The 14795-nt window shown below is 42.3% G+C and overlaps 3 protein-coding genes across 5 annotated transcripts; 2 read left to right on the top strand and 1 right to left on the bottom strand.

Annotated features, from left to right (window-relative positions):
* Positions 1 to 747: 747 nt before the first annotated feature.
* On the top strand, positions 748 to 3454 carry LOC139573214 (putative nuclease HARBI1). 2 transcript variants are annotated; one of them, XM_071396428.1, is made up of 7 exons: positions 748 to 890; positions 973 to 1059; positions 1147 to 1424; positions 1504 to 2192; positions 2262 to 2377; positions 2474 to 2585; positions 2680 to 3454. In XM_071396428.1, exons 4-7 carry the CDS (start codon positions 1721 to 1723, stop codon positions 3048 to 3050), a joined length of 1071 nt encoding a protein of 356 aa, XP_071252529.1. In that variant the 5' UTR covers positions 748 to 890; positions 973 to 1059; positions 1147 to 1424; positions 1504 to 1720; the 3' UTR covers positions 3051 to 3454. The 2 variants fall into 2 exon arrangements, with proteins under 2 accessions (XP_071252529.1, XP_071252530.1); XM_071396429.1 differs by lacking the exons at positions 748 to 890; positions 973 to 1059; positions 1147 to 1424 and having other exon boundaries at positions 1425 to 1539; positions 1638 to 2192.
* Positions 3455 to 4458: 1004 nt separating this feature from the next.
* LOC139573217 (probable DNA double-strand break repair Rad50 ATPase) lies at positions 4459 to 11284 on the bottom strand. Of its 2 annotated transcripts, none has more exons than XM_071396434.1 (5): positions 11078 to 11284; positions 8535 to 8835; positions 6316 to 6370; positions 5755 to 5872; positions 4459 to 5566 (listed from the first exon to the last, which is right to left on the bottom strand). In XM_071396434.1, exons 1-5 carry the CDS (start codon positions 11128 to 11130, stop codon positions 5533 to 5535), a joined length of 561 nt encoding a protein of 186 aa, XP_071252535.1. In that variant the 5' UTR covers positions 11131 to 11284; the 3' UTR covers positions 4459 to 5532. The 2 variants fall into 2 exon arrangements, with proteins under 2 accessions (XP_071252535.1, XP_071252536.1); XM_071396435.1 differs by having other exon boundaries at positions 8535 to 8832; positions 11078 to 11219.
* Positions 11285 to 11663: 379 nt separating this feature from the next.
* Positions 11664 to 14366, top strand: LOC139573216 (histone H1.3-like). Its single transcript, XM_071396433.1, has 5 exons — positions 11664 to 11963; positions 12047 to 12101; positions 12974 to 13088; positions 13217 to 13461; positions 13905 to 14366. Exons 1-4 carry the CDS (start codon positions 11664 to 11666, stop codon positions 13449 to 13451), a joined length of 705 nt encoding a protein of 234 aa, XP_071252534.1. The 3' UTR covers positions 13452 to 13461; positions 13905 to 14366.
* The last annotated feature ends 429 nt before the right edge of the window (positions 14367 to 14795 follow it).

The raw sequence follows: 14795 nt of genomic DNA, 5'->3' as shown, positions 1-14795 counted from the left end.
CCAGGCACCACTTTTCTTATCAGTCTTTATGAAAAGGCCTGTGTCAGCCATCTGTCTCTGGGTGTGTGTGGGTCTCCGTATCTGCTATGAGTTTGTGAGAAACCCTGTTTGGAAAGAAGTTAGTTATAACAATGTATTAGCAAATATGCTTGTGTTATAATAAATGATATTTATTACAAATTGTACTGTAATTATGAAACGGTTAAATTTTTAATTGAAATGCACTGCAGATATGAGTGAAATTGTGTAAAGTAACTCCATCACACTGTATAAAGCTATGATACATTTTTTGATATTTTTACTGAAAACAAGACAAAAATACCAAGTAATTTTTTGCAGTGTGACTCCATTAAATGTGTGTGTGTGTGTGTGTGTGTGTGTGTGTGTGTGTGTGTGTGTGTAGATTAAACATGAACGGTCCAAAATGGACATGGCAGCAGGTCAAAATCAAATACAAGAACATTCTGCAGAATGGTATGGTCCCTGACTAATATTTAACAAAGCACAAGCATATATTGTACCCAGAAGGTGCCTGCTCACACATTGTCTGTACTGTTTTAGCAGTGAAAAAGAATACCCACAGACAAGGCACGGGTGGTGGGTCACCAAAGGCTGACCTTACCCCAGCAGAGGACATGGCCTTGGAGCTAAATAAAGGCAGGCCCGTCTTAGAGGGGATCCCTGGGGGGAAAGAGACGAGCATAGGTTCCTCCCAAGATGCCACCCGCTTCATTCAAGGTATGTCCTTCCATCTCTACATGGGATACAACCACAATCATATTGAATCAATTTGGACTGTCTGACTTTGGTTTACCTATTGCCTTGCAGTGTCTGGCAGCACTGTGTTCCTGTTAGAGCCACCAGCACAAGCACCAGACGATGCTGATCCAGTGAGTACTCCATCAAAGGCATACTGTAGGCCTGGCATGTCTTGTCTACTAGCTTCAATATGAATCCGATTAAATGTGATAGGGTGAAGGCCCCAGTGCAGCAGCAACAGCACATGATGGAGACGATGATGAGGAGGAGACCATCTCTCTGGATTCCAGAAGGCATGAGGTATCATGTTAAGACTGTGAAAGTACTATTTACTCTACAATGGTGAGGAGTCCTCATCAAAATCAAAAAATCTAATTTCTTTTACAGGACCCAGATGCTATACAGTGGGAAAACCAGCCTGGCAACATAGTGCGTATTAATAAAAGGACACCACATCCTGCCAAATTCCAGCTGCGCTAATTGTATTGTGTTCACAGAGCTCACAAGCTATCAGAAAGTTGTATGGCAACCACCTCCGGCGCCAAATAGAACTGGCAGACATAGACATTCAGTACAAGAAGAAAAAGATGGAAAATCTTGCACTGGAGTCCGAAATAAAAAAGAGGACAATTAGGAACCTTGAAATAAAAAAACTTGAGAGGGAGGTGAGATATGCCTTCAATGTACACTGTATGCTAACTGTAACACAAATGTATTAATCATTATTTTTCTTTCCTCCCCCAGCTCCAAGAAGATGACACAGCTCAAAATAAAAATTAGGTATATTCTCGTAAAGTCAAGTGAGCCATGACATATGAGCTCTTATTGTGAGCACACAGGACGGTGGCATCTTTCTAAGGTTTTTTTTATTTTCCCAGCAATCAGTACAACCAAGTCATCGTTATAAGGCATCGCCCTCTTTTGCCCACCCCCCCAGCACCAGGTGTGGCCACTAGCCTATATGAAGGCCCAAAATTGTGTGTTCCTTTCTGCTCTGACAATGGCATGCCCATTCGTGCGAGATGTGGTGGATGAAGAAGCACTTGTGCTGAGGAGAGCCTTCAGGCGAGAAAGGGTCTTCAGGGACCGGTTGGACCCACTGGCCTTCCCTGATGACCATCTATATGAAAGATACAGGTTTTCTGCAGATGGCATCAGGTATCTATGCAGACTACTGGGTCCCAGGATTAAGCACCGCACTGCACGGAGCCATGCACTGAGTGTGGAGCAAATGGTTTGTGTGGCCTTGCGCTTTTTTGCTAGTGGAGCCTTCCTGTACTCAGTGGGGGATGCAGAACAGCTGAACAAGGCCACAATTTGCCGCACAATAAGGAGTGTGTGTCTGGCTATCAAAGCATTAGCAGATGTCTTCATCTCCTTCCCTGGCCACAGAAGACTCTGTGACATCAAAGAGGAGTTCTATAGGATTGCAGGTAAGAGGATCTACAAATTACAGGACAACTGTTAACACATAGTAGGATACTCATTACTTTGTGTGACAGGTTTCCCCAATGTCATTGGTGCAGTGGACTGCACACACATAAGGATAAAAGCCCCCTCAGGTGCCCATGAGGCCGATTTTGTGAATAGGAAATCCTTTCACAGCATTAATGTTCAGGTGAACATAACTTTTTGATATTGTCCATTGACGAACACTCTGCATTGCCAGTGATGTGCATTGATTGGTGTAATATTCCTCATCTTATGATTTCAGATGGTCTGCAATGCTGACTGTGTGATCAGCAATGTTGTGGCAAAATGGCCTGGCTCAGTCCATGACTCCAGAATCTTTCGGGCCTCTGAAATCTATCAGTGCCTATCACAAGGTAAGCCACACAACCCCTATTTATAACCATCATGGCTGTGTCAAGAATATCACTGTGTTTATGAGGTAGTAATGATGAGATTTTGTGTTGACAGGTGAATTCTCTGGTGTGTTGCTGGGAGACAGGGGGTATGGCTGCCAGCCTTTTCTCCTGACACCTTTCACAGACCCCCAGGAAGCACAGCAGGCCTACAACCATGCCCATGCCAGGACCAGGGCCAGAGTTGAAATGACCTTTGGCCTCCTGAAGGCACGCTTTCACTGCCTTCACAAATTAAGGGTCAGCCCTGTTAGGGCATGTGATATTACTGTGGCTTGTGCTGTCCTCCACAATGTGGCCTGCCTGAGGAAGGAGAGGGCCCCCAGAGTGCCACCAGCCATGGACTGGGACAATCCGGCAATCTTCCCTGATGACGACAGTGGTCGGCTGCTGAGGGACCAATATGTGTTGAATTATTTTAGTTAGTATGTGTGCTTTCAATTTTGGTTAAATATGTCCTGCGGTGGCAGAGGAATTTGGGTTTTTTTGGGTTCGTTTTTTGACGAATTTGGCCTCTTATGATGTTTGTGCGGTATACTGTGTGTAATACAAGGCTGCAGGGAGGCTACTGCATCCATTCATTTGTCTGTTCAGTTGATGTGTATGGATTTGTCCTGCTTTTATTTTAGTGTGCAGACATGCAGGGTGTGTTATATACAGACCTTTGAATGTGTATGTATCATTTTGTATAATATGCTTGGATTCTGTGCTTTCCATCTTGTAGAGTCACTGTGACTTCAGTTTCGAAAGGAGCTGATGGTTTACCTGCTTTGTTTTGTCCTTATTCAATAAAGGAACATAATGTTACACATTGTGTTTTTATATTCATATGGAATGTGTATTTGTTTATATGACAGAGTACTAGGGCCACACTGAAGAAAAAGGATAAAGTCATAAATTTATGAGGCTGGTTCTTTCTGCAGAAAAGCTACATATTGTTTTTACAGTTTTGATACTTATGACAATGTGATACTTAATATTCTGGCACATCAGCATGTCTTTGTTTATGAAACCATACTGAAGTACAATTTCACGAAATGCCCCACATCTGTCATTTTAACAACTGTCCTCCTTTAAAACAACTGGTTATGACTTGTGTTTTTTTCCCCTCTGTGGCCCTAATATTCTATCATTTTATATATAGCCTTATAGTCTACGGGAAACTGTAAATTATCTAATGATAGCAACATCATCTAAAAATCATTTTTTATCCAAAATCATTGAAATTAATGATCACAAACGTTTAAATAATAACAGTGGGTCTAGTTATATGTGATAACAATGTATAGTGAGCAGTGAAATAACTATTGGTTTCCATTTGTGGTGACTGCTGACTGACATTAGGGATGAGATTAAATAGATCCTGGAATTTAGCCTGGTCTGGAGCAGGCTAGCTCCACAGAATAAATCTCCATGGTAATTTATACCATAACATATCCTCCTGCCCCCTATCCATCTTTAGTGCAACCGGATTACGGATCAATTGAGCCAGGATCACCAAGATATCCTGGCTTAATCCCTTATCCTAGTTTTGTGCAACAGGCCCCAGGTCTCCTTGTCAACAGCAAGCAAGACCAAAAACATCTACCGATACACAGTCTGGCATTTGTCCATTAAGTAGAACTCTCTACTGGTCATTTGCTTCAGTCTTTGAGGAGTAATTATGTAACATATGAGCTCACTACATTTAACATACTGTATTGTAGCTCACAATGACAGGTCCAATCTCTCTAGCCATATTTGGGACACTTGGTCATGCAGGGTTTGAGATTCTAACACAGCCTGAGAAAGTACCTGGAATTTCCAGATAAACAACAAGGAGAGCAGTCGTTGATAATATCAATCAGATCAATCCAGTTTAATACAATCATTCAGGGAGACACCTCCAGAACAGAAGCATAGAAAATGTCCAACGGGGCTCTTGGAGACAGAACCTTCATATTCTAATCAGACAGTACCAAATGTTCTCTAAAACATCAACCAGAGAGGCTTGGAGTCAATACAAAGACAGTGACTTTGCCGGCTGCTACAGAATCACACAGTGTTGTCATCAATACAATAATAATCAGTGTGTTCTCGGTCCTTATACCTTCAGTAGCTCAGGTCTAGTGACCATCAACCCATACAAAAGTGTGTCACAAATAGAACATTGGAAATCATGTGTATTATAGAAACGGAAAACATATAAATATGCTAATCATTGTGTTAATTACTGTTAACTGAATATTCACTTTATTCATCTTAAATTTTCCCATTACCCACACGCACGCACACAGGGCAATGTTATACTCTGATTAACGCACACCACACCCAAATGCAATAAAGGTCAATCATAAATCTATACACAATAAAGGTAATTCATACATCTATGCACTATAAAGGTCAATCATAGATCTATGCACTATAAAGGTCCTTCATAGATCTATGCACTATAAAGGTCAATCATACATCTATGCATAATAAATATTTAATAGACAATTGAACCAGATGAGCATGCACCTGCACACTTCTCTAGAACTCTTCTCTAGAACCTTTGCAACATTCAGAAGTCACCTCAGAGACACCTTGCTCCATCTCTGAGGGAATTAGCTCTAACCTCTTTCAGTCATTCCTACATTAATGTACTGTACCATAGGATGAAACTCACTAATTAAATAATGTAATGTCTCCCTTCCTTACCTGCATACATAAACTAACAGTGTACTGTATGTAATGAAGACATGACATTCAGACTGGGTTTTCCAAACCCTTCTTGTTTTTTATTTTCCTGAGTATTGAGAGGTACAGTGAAGTGAAGGTGGTTGTAGGTGGTGAATGTTATGAGCTGCACAACGATGATGTGTATGGGTGTGTGTGCATCACGGCAAGCATGAGGGAGGGATGGAGGCTGATAGTGTAGTCCAAGTCTTCATTTTGGGGCCTCTGTGATTCCACACAGCTTCCTGCAAAACAACAAAGAAAACAACAACAACCATTAGTTATCAATAGCATGTGAGCACCCAGTAACCACAGAACTACATGACACACAGTACACCGTGACCATAGAAGTCTTTCATAATGGTGACCATAAGACTGTGTTACTGGGTGTGTGTGAGTGTGCTTGAATGCCTGGGTGTGTATCTGCTCTTACCGTCCTTCCTCATTGGTCTGGTCCACAAACGCACACAGTGCCTTGTCCCGGTCCAGAATCTGCTGTTTCAACACCTGAATCTCCTCCTGAGCTTTCTTCTTCTGTGCTTCTTGTTCATCTAGAGGGGGAGCGAGGGATAATGAGAGAGGGGTGGAAAGCGGGAGGGTAGGAAAAAAGACAGAAGGAAATGGGTAGATAAGGAGGAAAGGGTATTGAGAGAGAGGAGAGGAAGGAGGAGAGAAAAACATGGAGGGAAATGGGGAGGGCAGGAAAAAATGTATTGAGAGAGAGAAAGGTTGTGAGGTCTGGGGTCCGGTCAACAACCAAGAATTCACAAAATGGGACAAACACCAAATTGAGACTCTGCATGCAGAATTCTGCAAAAATATCCCACGTGTAAAATGTAAAACACCAAATAATGTATGCAGAGCAGAATTAGGCTGATACCCACTAATGATCAAAATCCAGAAAAGAGACGTTAAATTCTACAACCATATAAAAGGAAGCAATTCATGACTGAGCTGACGGTCTCCCATCACTGCAGTAAAATAGCCATCGTACCTTTAACTTTCTGAAGGGCCGCCGACGCATCAGTCTTCTTTTTCTCCACATCGGCCTGAGGAGAAAAAAAGAGGGGAGATGAAGAAGATGAGGACCGGTATTTGAAGCATTGTGGGCCTTATCTAGCTAGGCCTTATTAAGGGCTACATAAGGCATACAATGAGTCCTTCATAATATGCACTTTGTTTAAAGTGTGACTAATAATTTTTGTGACTAATAAGTGAGAACAAAATGTAATTCCTGACTGATCACTGCTAAGAGAATACCTGGCAGAATTCCTCTCACATGCCACTCAACACAAATCATACAGTACCTTCAGAAAGTATTCACACCCCTTGACTTTTTCCAAATTTTGTTGTGATACAATCCCTGAGCGGTTTCCTTCCTCAACAGCCACTGAGGACGCCTGTATCTTTGTAGTGACTGGGTGTATTGATATTGATATAAAATGTAATTAATAACTTCACCATGCTCAAAGGTGTCCTACCAAAAGGTGTCCTTCTTTGCGAGGCACTGGAAAACCTCCTTGGTCTTTGTGGTTGAATCTGTGCTTGAAATTCACTGCTGGACTGAGGGACCTTACAAATAATTGTATGTGTAGGGTACTTAGATGGGGTAATCATTATGTGGGGTAATCATGTTAAACACTTGTGGCACACAGAGTGAGTCCATGCAACTTATTATGTGACCTGTTAATCCTTTAGAGTTGATTCAATCTAATTATCATAATATAAAAAATCCCCATCAAAATCTGTCTGTTTAAGATGGAGATACTGTATGGGCTGTGTCTCAATCCACTGCATCCACCTTGAGCATCTGCAGTGGAAAGTGGCAGAGCTACAATGCTGTTTGTCAGATCAGCATACATCCCGAAAATCGGTCTCCTCACGACTGTCATGGGGCTCATCTGAACGTAACCCTGTAACGGGTCAAAAAATGAATGGAAGTATGGAAGTAGTTTTGTGCCAAAAAATTGTTTATTTCCTGAGCTTTCTTATATCTCCTAGATATAGGACAGACACATCAAAACCTTATTCCTTATTATTTATTTTTTGACTGTCTGTTTTACCATTTATGAATGCGTTATTCAATGCCTTTCTATGTGCTATATTTTTCTTTATATACCTAAAGGTATAAACAATTCCAAACAAATAGCTAAATAATCCATGGTATGGCCATCTTATAATTTTTACTCCTCAATTTATTTGGGCTTGCCATAACAAAGGTGCTGAATACTTATTGACTCAAGACATTTCAGCTTTTCATTTTTTTGATATTTTTTACAATTTCAGAACACATAATACCACTTTGACATTTTGAGGTATTGTGTGTAGATCAGTGACACAAAATCTCAATTGAATCCATTTTAACTTTAGGTTGTAAAACAACAAAAAGTGAAGGAGTGTGAATTCTTTCTGAAGGCACTGTAATACATCCCATGTCAGTTTACCTTCTAGTGTGTGTAATCTGCCACAGTGGTGAATGATGTGCTGTTGTGCTAATCAGATCAAGTTGCCCTCTAGTATGAAACACAAAACATTAACACACCTCACCTGATATACACCTCTACATGTAAAAATGTACGTATTACCTTGACTAACCTGTACCCCCGCCCATTGACTTGGTACCGGTACAACCTGTATATAGCCTCGTTATTGTTATGTAATTTTCTTGTGTTACTTTTGATAAAACATTTTTACTTGAGTTTATTTAGTAAATATTTTCTTAACTCTATTTCTTGAACTGCATTGTTGGTTAGGGCTTGTAAGTAAGCATTTCACGGTAAGGTCTACTACACCTGTTGTATTTGGCGCACGTGACAAATTCCATTTGATTTGATTTGATGGTGATCGGTGAATACAGGGCCCTTACATGAGGGTTAGGAGGACTAATGAATCTACAGAAAATAAGTCAACTGACCATCATCATATCCAACACTCCCACTGTAAGTGAATTTGACCTATAAACATCACAAGCCAGTCTGTTGCCAATGGTTTCACAATGGATAGGAAGATTGTTTTAGTGCTGCCTTTGTTTCAGTGTTCTAATTCCTAATTCTCTGGTTCTGTGTCTCTGGTGAGACTTGGTACAGGCATTCTGTTAATGGATTATTATAGATCATAACACGACTATAAACAGTTCTCTATGTAGCAGGTGTCTGTTTGCATAATGTGTGTGTGTGTGTGTGTGCGCGTGTGTGGGTGTGTGTGTGGGCCTACCTTCTCTGTATGACAGGTCTTTAGACTCTTGTCCGCCTCGCCTGTGGCTTTAGCAGACTGCTCCTTCTTCTTAGTCAGCTCGTCTCTCTTGGTGTTGATGGGCTCCAGCTCACCATTCAGCTTCTGGATCTTCATCTTGACCTGGACGATGTCGTTCTCCTTCTGCTTGACCTGAGAGGAGCTCTCCAGAGCGCGGGCTTTAAGACCCCGCAGAGTCAGCTCCTGGCGGACCGCCTGGTAAATCAACACCACCATCACACCCACGGCCAGGAACACTAGCGCAGACACAGCCCGCATACTGCTGGGACAGGACAGAGAGAAGGAAGGAGGTAGAGAAAGAGAGAGGGAGGAAGAGATGAGGCTCAAGTCAGGTCCAGTTTGTCTTTCTTGGCTTCTGTCTTGATCGGTCACTCCTCAACCATCCCCGTAGTCAGCCTGTGTGTGTTGGAGAGTGTGTGTGTTCACATTCCCTCCCTCTGGTTGCTGATGGCAGTCTGTCCACCTGTAACCGGTTCGTCCTGCTAGGCGGAATGTTTGGTAGACAAAGCGAAATCTACTTCCTTGTTTAACTACCACACTCCCACCGCTTTTATCTCCCTCCCTCCCCACTTCTCTCTCCCTCCCTTCCTCTCTTGCTCTCTCACCTTCTGTTTCAGAGGTCATGGTTAACAGATATGCTCTCTCTCTATTGTTTATCTATCTCTTTCATTTGCATTTAATTTCTCCTCCCTCTTCCTCTTAGAGGGTACACAGACAACCAGAGATTATGAAATTGTTCCATGTAGTAAGTCATCATTTAGGGTGCAGTGTGTGCAATGGGGAGATTTAAGATCATTAAAGTTCATATTCAGTTTAGAGTCATTAACACAATGTTTAGCATATTAGTATATATTATGTTCCTTCTGTAAAACACATGATTTCCAGTGTATGTGACACTCAAGGTGCGGGTTGATGGTCACTAGACTTGATACTGAATGTTATGGATTATTCTCATATCTGTTGATAGTGATTAACGCCAGACTGGATGTACAAGGACCGAGGACACACTGATTATTCATATTGTATTGATGACATTGTGTTAACACTGTATGATTCTGTAGAGCTGGCAAAGTAGCAGCCTTTTGTTTTGACTTCCTTCCAGCCTCACGGGCTGGTGTTTACTCTGGTGCTGTCTGATAAGGATATAAAGGGCCTGTCTCCAAGAGGCTGGTGTTTACTCTGGTGCTGTCTGATAAGGATATAAAGGGCCTGTCTCCAAAAGGCTGGTGTTTACTCTGGTGCTGTCTGATAAGGATATAAAGGGCCTGTCTCCAAGAGGCTGGTGTTTACTCTGGTGCTGTCTGATTACAATATAAAGGGCCTGTCTCCAAGAGGCTGGTGTTTACTCTGGTGCTGTCTGATTACGATATAAAGGGCCTGTCTCCAAAAGGCTGGTGTTTACTCTGGTGCTGTCTGATTAGGATATAAAGGGCCTGTCTCCAAGAGGCTGGTGTTTACTTTGGTGCTGTCTGATAAGGATATAAAGGGCCTGTCTCCAAGAGGCTGGTGTTTACTTTGGTGCTGTCTGATAAGGATATAAAGGGCCTGTCTCCAAGAGGCCGGTGTTTACTTTGGTGCTGTCTGATAAGGATATAAAGGGCCTGTCTCCAAGAGGCCGGTGTTTACTTTGGTGCTGTCTGATTACGATATAAAGGGCCTGTCTCCAAGAGGCCAGTAAGACATTGGGATAATTTGAGTGGGAAGGGGAAAGCAACCGACTGTAGACAAAAGTCGTAGAGTGAAGTTGGGGGAGGTGCATCTGCGACAGCCGAAAGTCAGACACTGATGTGGTTTTCCAACAGCAAGGCTCAGTGCAACATGGCAGTGTTCCCATTGTTTATAAAAGTTGTTCTTTATTATGTCAAAATAAACAGGTCTCCAACCCGCATATCACACACTCACAAACTGAAAATATACAGTGCATTCGGAAAGTATTCAGACCCCTTGACTTTTTCCAAATTTTGTTACGTTACAGCCTTATTCTAATATAGATTACTTTTTTTTTTATCCAATTCATCAATAAGCATGCACCCTGTAAGGAAGTCCAGGATCCAGTTGCAGAGGGAGGTGTTTAGTCCCAGGGTCCTTAGCTTGGTACATTTATATATTTCCTTAAATATTTTTTACAACGGCGGGGGAGTTCTAAGATGGAGGCGCAAGTGGCTTCAACACAGCGCCCCATGTCTGTCATCTACTGTATATAAATTATTGGTTGTAACGTAATGCACCAGATAAGATTTTTTTATTGACTTTACCAACGATTTTGCTCTGCTTTTTGTTTTACTGTAAATTCCTAGTTACTTGACAAGTTACTGGAAACATAGCTAGTGTGGCCTTACCTCAAACTGGCAGAGCTTTATCGGTTAATAGGTTTGTCATGACTAAATGTTTATACTAGAACTAAATCAAAGGTAGCCGTAGCCTATAGGCTAGGGCGTGTTATAACAAATTATGATATCATTCCTAATTCGAGTTCCGCATGTTATACAGTATTATCACGTTACCTTTTTACGTTTATATTCCCTTGAATTCCGGAGTGCTGATGACCATTTTGCATTCATCCACTTACTTCCGCGTAGCAGTGCAAGGTATGCTAGTGCTATCTGGGAGCCTTGGGACGTCCATACCCTAAATCCTAACCTTAAACCCTACCCTTACTCTAACCTTAACCATAATCCTTACCTAACCTTAAGCATTATTAACCATTTTAAATGTCAACTTCAAAGGGAAGTAGGTCCGTCCCAAGGATCCCAGATAGCATGGACCGTGACAGGTGGGCGGGCACGGGGATGGTTTTGGTGAAGCGCTCTCCAAAAGAAAAAAGAGGAAGAAGAAGTGCGTTCTCCGCGGAGTCGACAGATCAGATGTTTCTGTTTTTCAGGGATATAGTGGATATAGTATTTTCAACCTGACTTCCGTTTCACCTGAAAACTGAATCACGGACTCCGCTCAAGTACAGTGGGTGGCCACCTGTCCTTTCACACTCCATTGGTACTGCCGCTGTAAGTCTGCGAGGACGTCGTCAACACTTCTGCCGAGCAGTCGACAGGGACCAGCGAAAACGACTGTTCCTTGGTCAAACTCCACGGCATGATGAAGACACCGGGTGTGTTGGTGGGGGTGTCTCTGCTGACTAGCGTAGCTCTGCTGGGACTGATAAACGTGCGTCGGAAAGAAGAGATGAAGGAGCAGAAACATGTATCGTTCGAGACGATTAAACTGCGTGTGACCAGAGACGTACTGGGAGAGTACCAACACGAGGTGATCAGAGCCCACAACCTGCTGGACAAGACCAAGGCTCAGGTGGATACTCTGGGGTCAGAACTCACCCCACTGCAGGCTGCAGAGGCCAAGAAGAAGAGTGAACTGGAGGCATGTCAGGGAGAAAAGGTAAGGAATGAGGGGTATGTCTGGGGTTTAGTGTACACAATTGATTTCCTGTGTGTGTGTGTGTTCTCTCTCTCCTGTCACAGAAACATGTCGCTGATGAGGTGGGGGCCGTTGAGGCAGAGAACAGTAACTCCAAAAGTGAGTGTTTAAACACCTGAAACTCCATGGTTACATCAACACTGTTCTGAAAGGATCTTCGCCTTATTACTGATACGACAATGATAACGTGTATGATCGTTCACTGCTCCTCAATGAAGTGGACGTCGATTAAGACAGCTCCCCGCACCTCTGATTCAGAGGGGTTGGGTTAAATGCAGAAGACACATTTCTGTTGAATGCATTCAGTTGTGTAACTAGCTAGGTATTCCCTTTCACAGTGAACTATAACTTAAAAACAGGTTTAAAACTGGTCCATGACCAGTTCTAGGTGCAAGCTTTGTTTTCTCTTCTAAATATTTTGGTGGATGAAAGAGACATCTTGTGGTGGAATAAGCTCATTGCAGGTCGCTGGGATTAAGAGTAGTGTTAGTAGTATTCTGTATATGCGACTGGTCTTATTGAATATGTTTTATTCACTAATCTGTCTTCTAGTATCCCCCTGTCTCTGTCCTGTAGCCTCTAGCTCCATGTTCTGTCTCTGTCCTGTAGCCTCTAGCTCCATGTTCTGTCTCTGTCCTGTGGCCTCTAAGCTCCATGTTCTGTCTCTGTCCTGTAGCCTCTAAGCTCCATGCTCTGTCTCTGTCCTGTAGCCTCTAGCTCCATGTTCTGTCTCTGTCCTGTAGCCTCTAAGCTCCATGTTCTGTCTCTGTCCTGTAGCCTCTAAGCTCCATGTTCTGTCTCTGTCCTGTAGCCTCTAAGCTCCATGCTCTGTCTCTGTCCTGTAGCCTCTAAGCTCCATGCTCTGTCTCTGTCCTGTAGCCTCTAAGCTCCATGTTCTGTCTCTGTCCTATAGCCTTTGGCCCCATGTTGTGTCCTGTAGCATCTAACCCCCTCTCTGTCTGGTCCTGTAGCTGAGTTTGAGAAGCAAAAGGCTGCCTGGGTAGCAGAGATGATGTCTCTCAAACAGCAGGTGGAGCAGCGCAGCAAAGTGTGTGTCTTTGTGAAGAAGGACTCTGTAGAGGGAAGGTAAGAGACTGGGACTGGAGCCCTGAACATGGAACACCTCTATACATGTCCATCTGTATGTATAACTGTACACCACAGGTATATGGACACTTGCACACATTAGCTCTATCTGTCTCTGACTCCCAAAGGAAACTGTGTGGGGATGAACCGCCTAAACAAGAGGCCGCTCCAAAACCAGATGCCCCCAAACCAGAAGAATCCAAACCAGATGCTCCCAAACCTGATTCTCCTAAAGAAGCTCCTAAACAAGAGGCTGCCCCCAAACCAGAAGAACCCAAACCTGATTCTCCTAAAGAAGCCCCTAAACAAGAGGCTGCCCCCAAACCAGAAGAACCCAAACCTGAGGCCCCAAACATGAGATGAGCAGAGCTGGGTATCTTTTGTTCTGTCTTTTTCTGTTAGCATTCCACTGATTGGTATTCTCTTGATAGCATTAGGAAACAGCTTATAGCAGTGAAGATACATGTTATTATGTAGAAATGCCAGATAAGACTCAAAAACACCATCATAAAAAAGGGCTTCTATCATGAAAAAGGATAGTATTTCAGTCAAATACAGTGTCACTATCTTTTGAGTCTTGCTGTCTGGGACCGTATTAGAGTTGACTGTAGTGTCAGTATGATGTTGTTAACCAGCTTTATGATGTCCTAGTTATTATCCCCATCTCTCATTGTTGACAGAGGTGTGTGCATGACAGATGTATTATCCACCTTCTCTGGAACAATGTCTCATCTGTCTATCAGGATGTTGGTTGTATTTTCCTTTATTGTGTGAAGGATGACTGACTCTTTCATTTTGACCTTTGTTTGTTTTTAGGGTGGGCGACGAGAACGGGAAGAGCAACATGGAATCAAAGAAAAGACATAAGGAAGGCGGATGAAAAATGGAGACCTTCTGCAGGACATTTCTCTGTTTCTATTTAAACTCGTTAGAACTTGTCCTTCATGCTACTTTAGAGTGTCTATTAACTACCATCTAACATGAGTGGATATTGAATAGTTTTTGTTAACCTTGTCCATTCCTCTCTCTCAGTATGACCCTCCCTCAGGGGGTGTTTGTGTGTGATTTGAACAAATGTGTATGTGCCACCAGTATCGACCAATTGGAAAGTCCAGAGCCTCTCTCTGTCACTCCTCATCATCCTCACTCTGTTACCCCGGTGACGGTATTATGCAGTGGTGGCGACCATAGCATTGACCAATCAAAAGTCGTGGATTAAACTAACTGTTATTTCTGTTAGTCTGATTCTGATGTAATAAAGCTTAACCCTAAAGGAAAGTTTTGAATGTGTGAATGTGGATTTTATTAACTATTGATACAGAACCATTTCATATTTAATGTGAGCACAAACATTGGCATTGTTTACTGTATGTCCTGATTCGCTCCATCTTTAAACATTTCAAGACAAATAACTAATAACAGCTGCTGGAGATCTGTTAGAGTATCACAATGATGTAAAACTCATATAGAATGAAGTCACCTCAAATTATTGGCACCCTTGATAAAGATGAGCAAAAAGTACTATATAATAAATATTACAAATATTGAGCTATTGTATATTGTGTGCTCAAATAAATAAAATCTTTATAGTAATACAATTGCTCAGAGAAAAATATTTTGTTGAACAAGTATTTTTTTTATTTTTTTTTATCTCAAAGACAAGTGTCAAAGTTATTGGCACACCTGTTTTCAATGCTTTGTGTACCC

The sequence above is a fragment of the Salvelinus alpinus genome, chromosome 4, assembly GCF_045679555.1.
Source record: "Salvelinus alpinus chromosome 4, SLU_Salpinus.1, whole genome shotgun sequence".
NCBI classification, from domain to species: Eukaryota; Metazoa; Chordata; class Actinopteri; order Salmoniformes; family Salmonidae; genus Salvelinus; species Salvelinus alpinus.
Note: the sequence above shows the minus strand (reverse complement) of the source record. Positions and strands in the feature narration are given on the sequence as shown.

What these genes read in the sequence shown, in the direction of transcription:
- LOC139573217 (XM_071396434.1), bottom strand. Translation starts at nt 11,130, where the DNA reads ATGCAAAATGGTCATCAGCACTCCGGAATTCAAGGGAATATAAACGTA. An exon ending in GGGAATATAAACGTAAAAAG is followed by an intron (nt 8,836 to 11,077) that starts GTAACGTGATAA and finishes GTCCTGTCCCAG; the next exon opens with CAGTATGCGGGCTGTGTCTG. An exon ending in CAGACCAATGAGGAAGGACG is followed by an intron (nt 5,567 to 5,754) that starts GTAAGAGCAGAT and finishes GTTGTTTTGCAG; the next exon opens with GAAGCTGTGTGGAATCACAG.
- LOC139573214 (XM_071396428.1), top strand. Translation starts at nt 1,721, where the DNA reads ATGAAGGCCCAAAATTGTGTGTTCCTTTCTGCTCTGACAATGGCATGC. An exon ending in TTCACAGCATTAATGTTCAG is followed by an intron (nt 2,378 to 2,473) that starts GTGAACATAACT and finishes TTATGATTTCAG; the next exon opens with ATGGTCTGCAATGCTGACTG. An exon ending in CTATCAGTGCCTATCACAAG is followed by an intron (nt 2,586 to 2,679) that starts GTAAGCCACACA and finishes TTGTGTTGACAG; the next exon opens with GTGAATTCTCTGGTGTGTTG.
- LOC139573216 (XM_071396433.1), top strand. Translation starts at nt 11,664, where the DNA reads ATGATGAAGACACCGGGTGTGTTGGTGGGGGTGTCTCTGCTGACTAGC. An exon ending in AGGCATGTCAGGGAGAAAAG is followed by an intron (nt 11,964 to 12,046) that starts GTAAGGAATGAG and finishes CTCCTGTCACAG; the next exon opens with AAACATGTCGCTGATGAGGT. An exon ending in AGAGAACAGTAACTCCAAAA is followed by an intron (nt 12,102 to 12,973) that starts GTGAGTGTTTAA and finishes CTGGTCCTGTAG; the next exon opens with CTGAGTTTGAGAAGCAAAAG.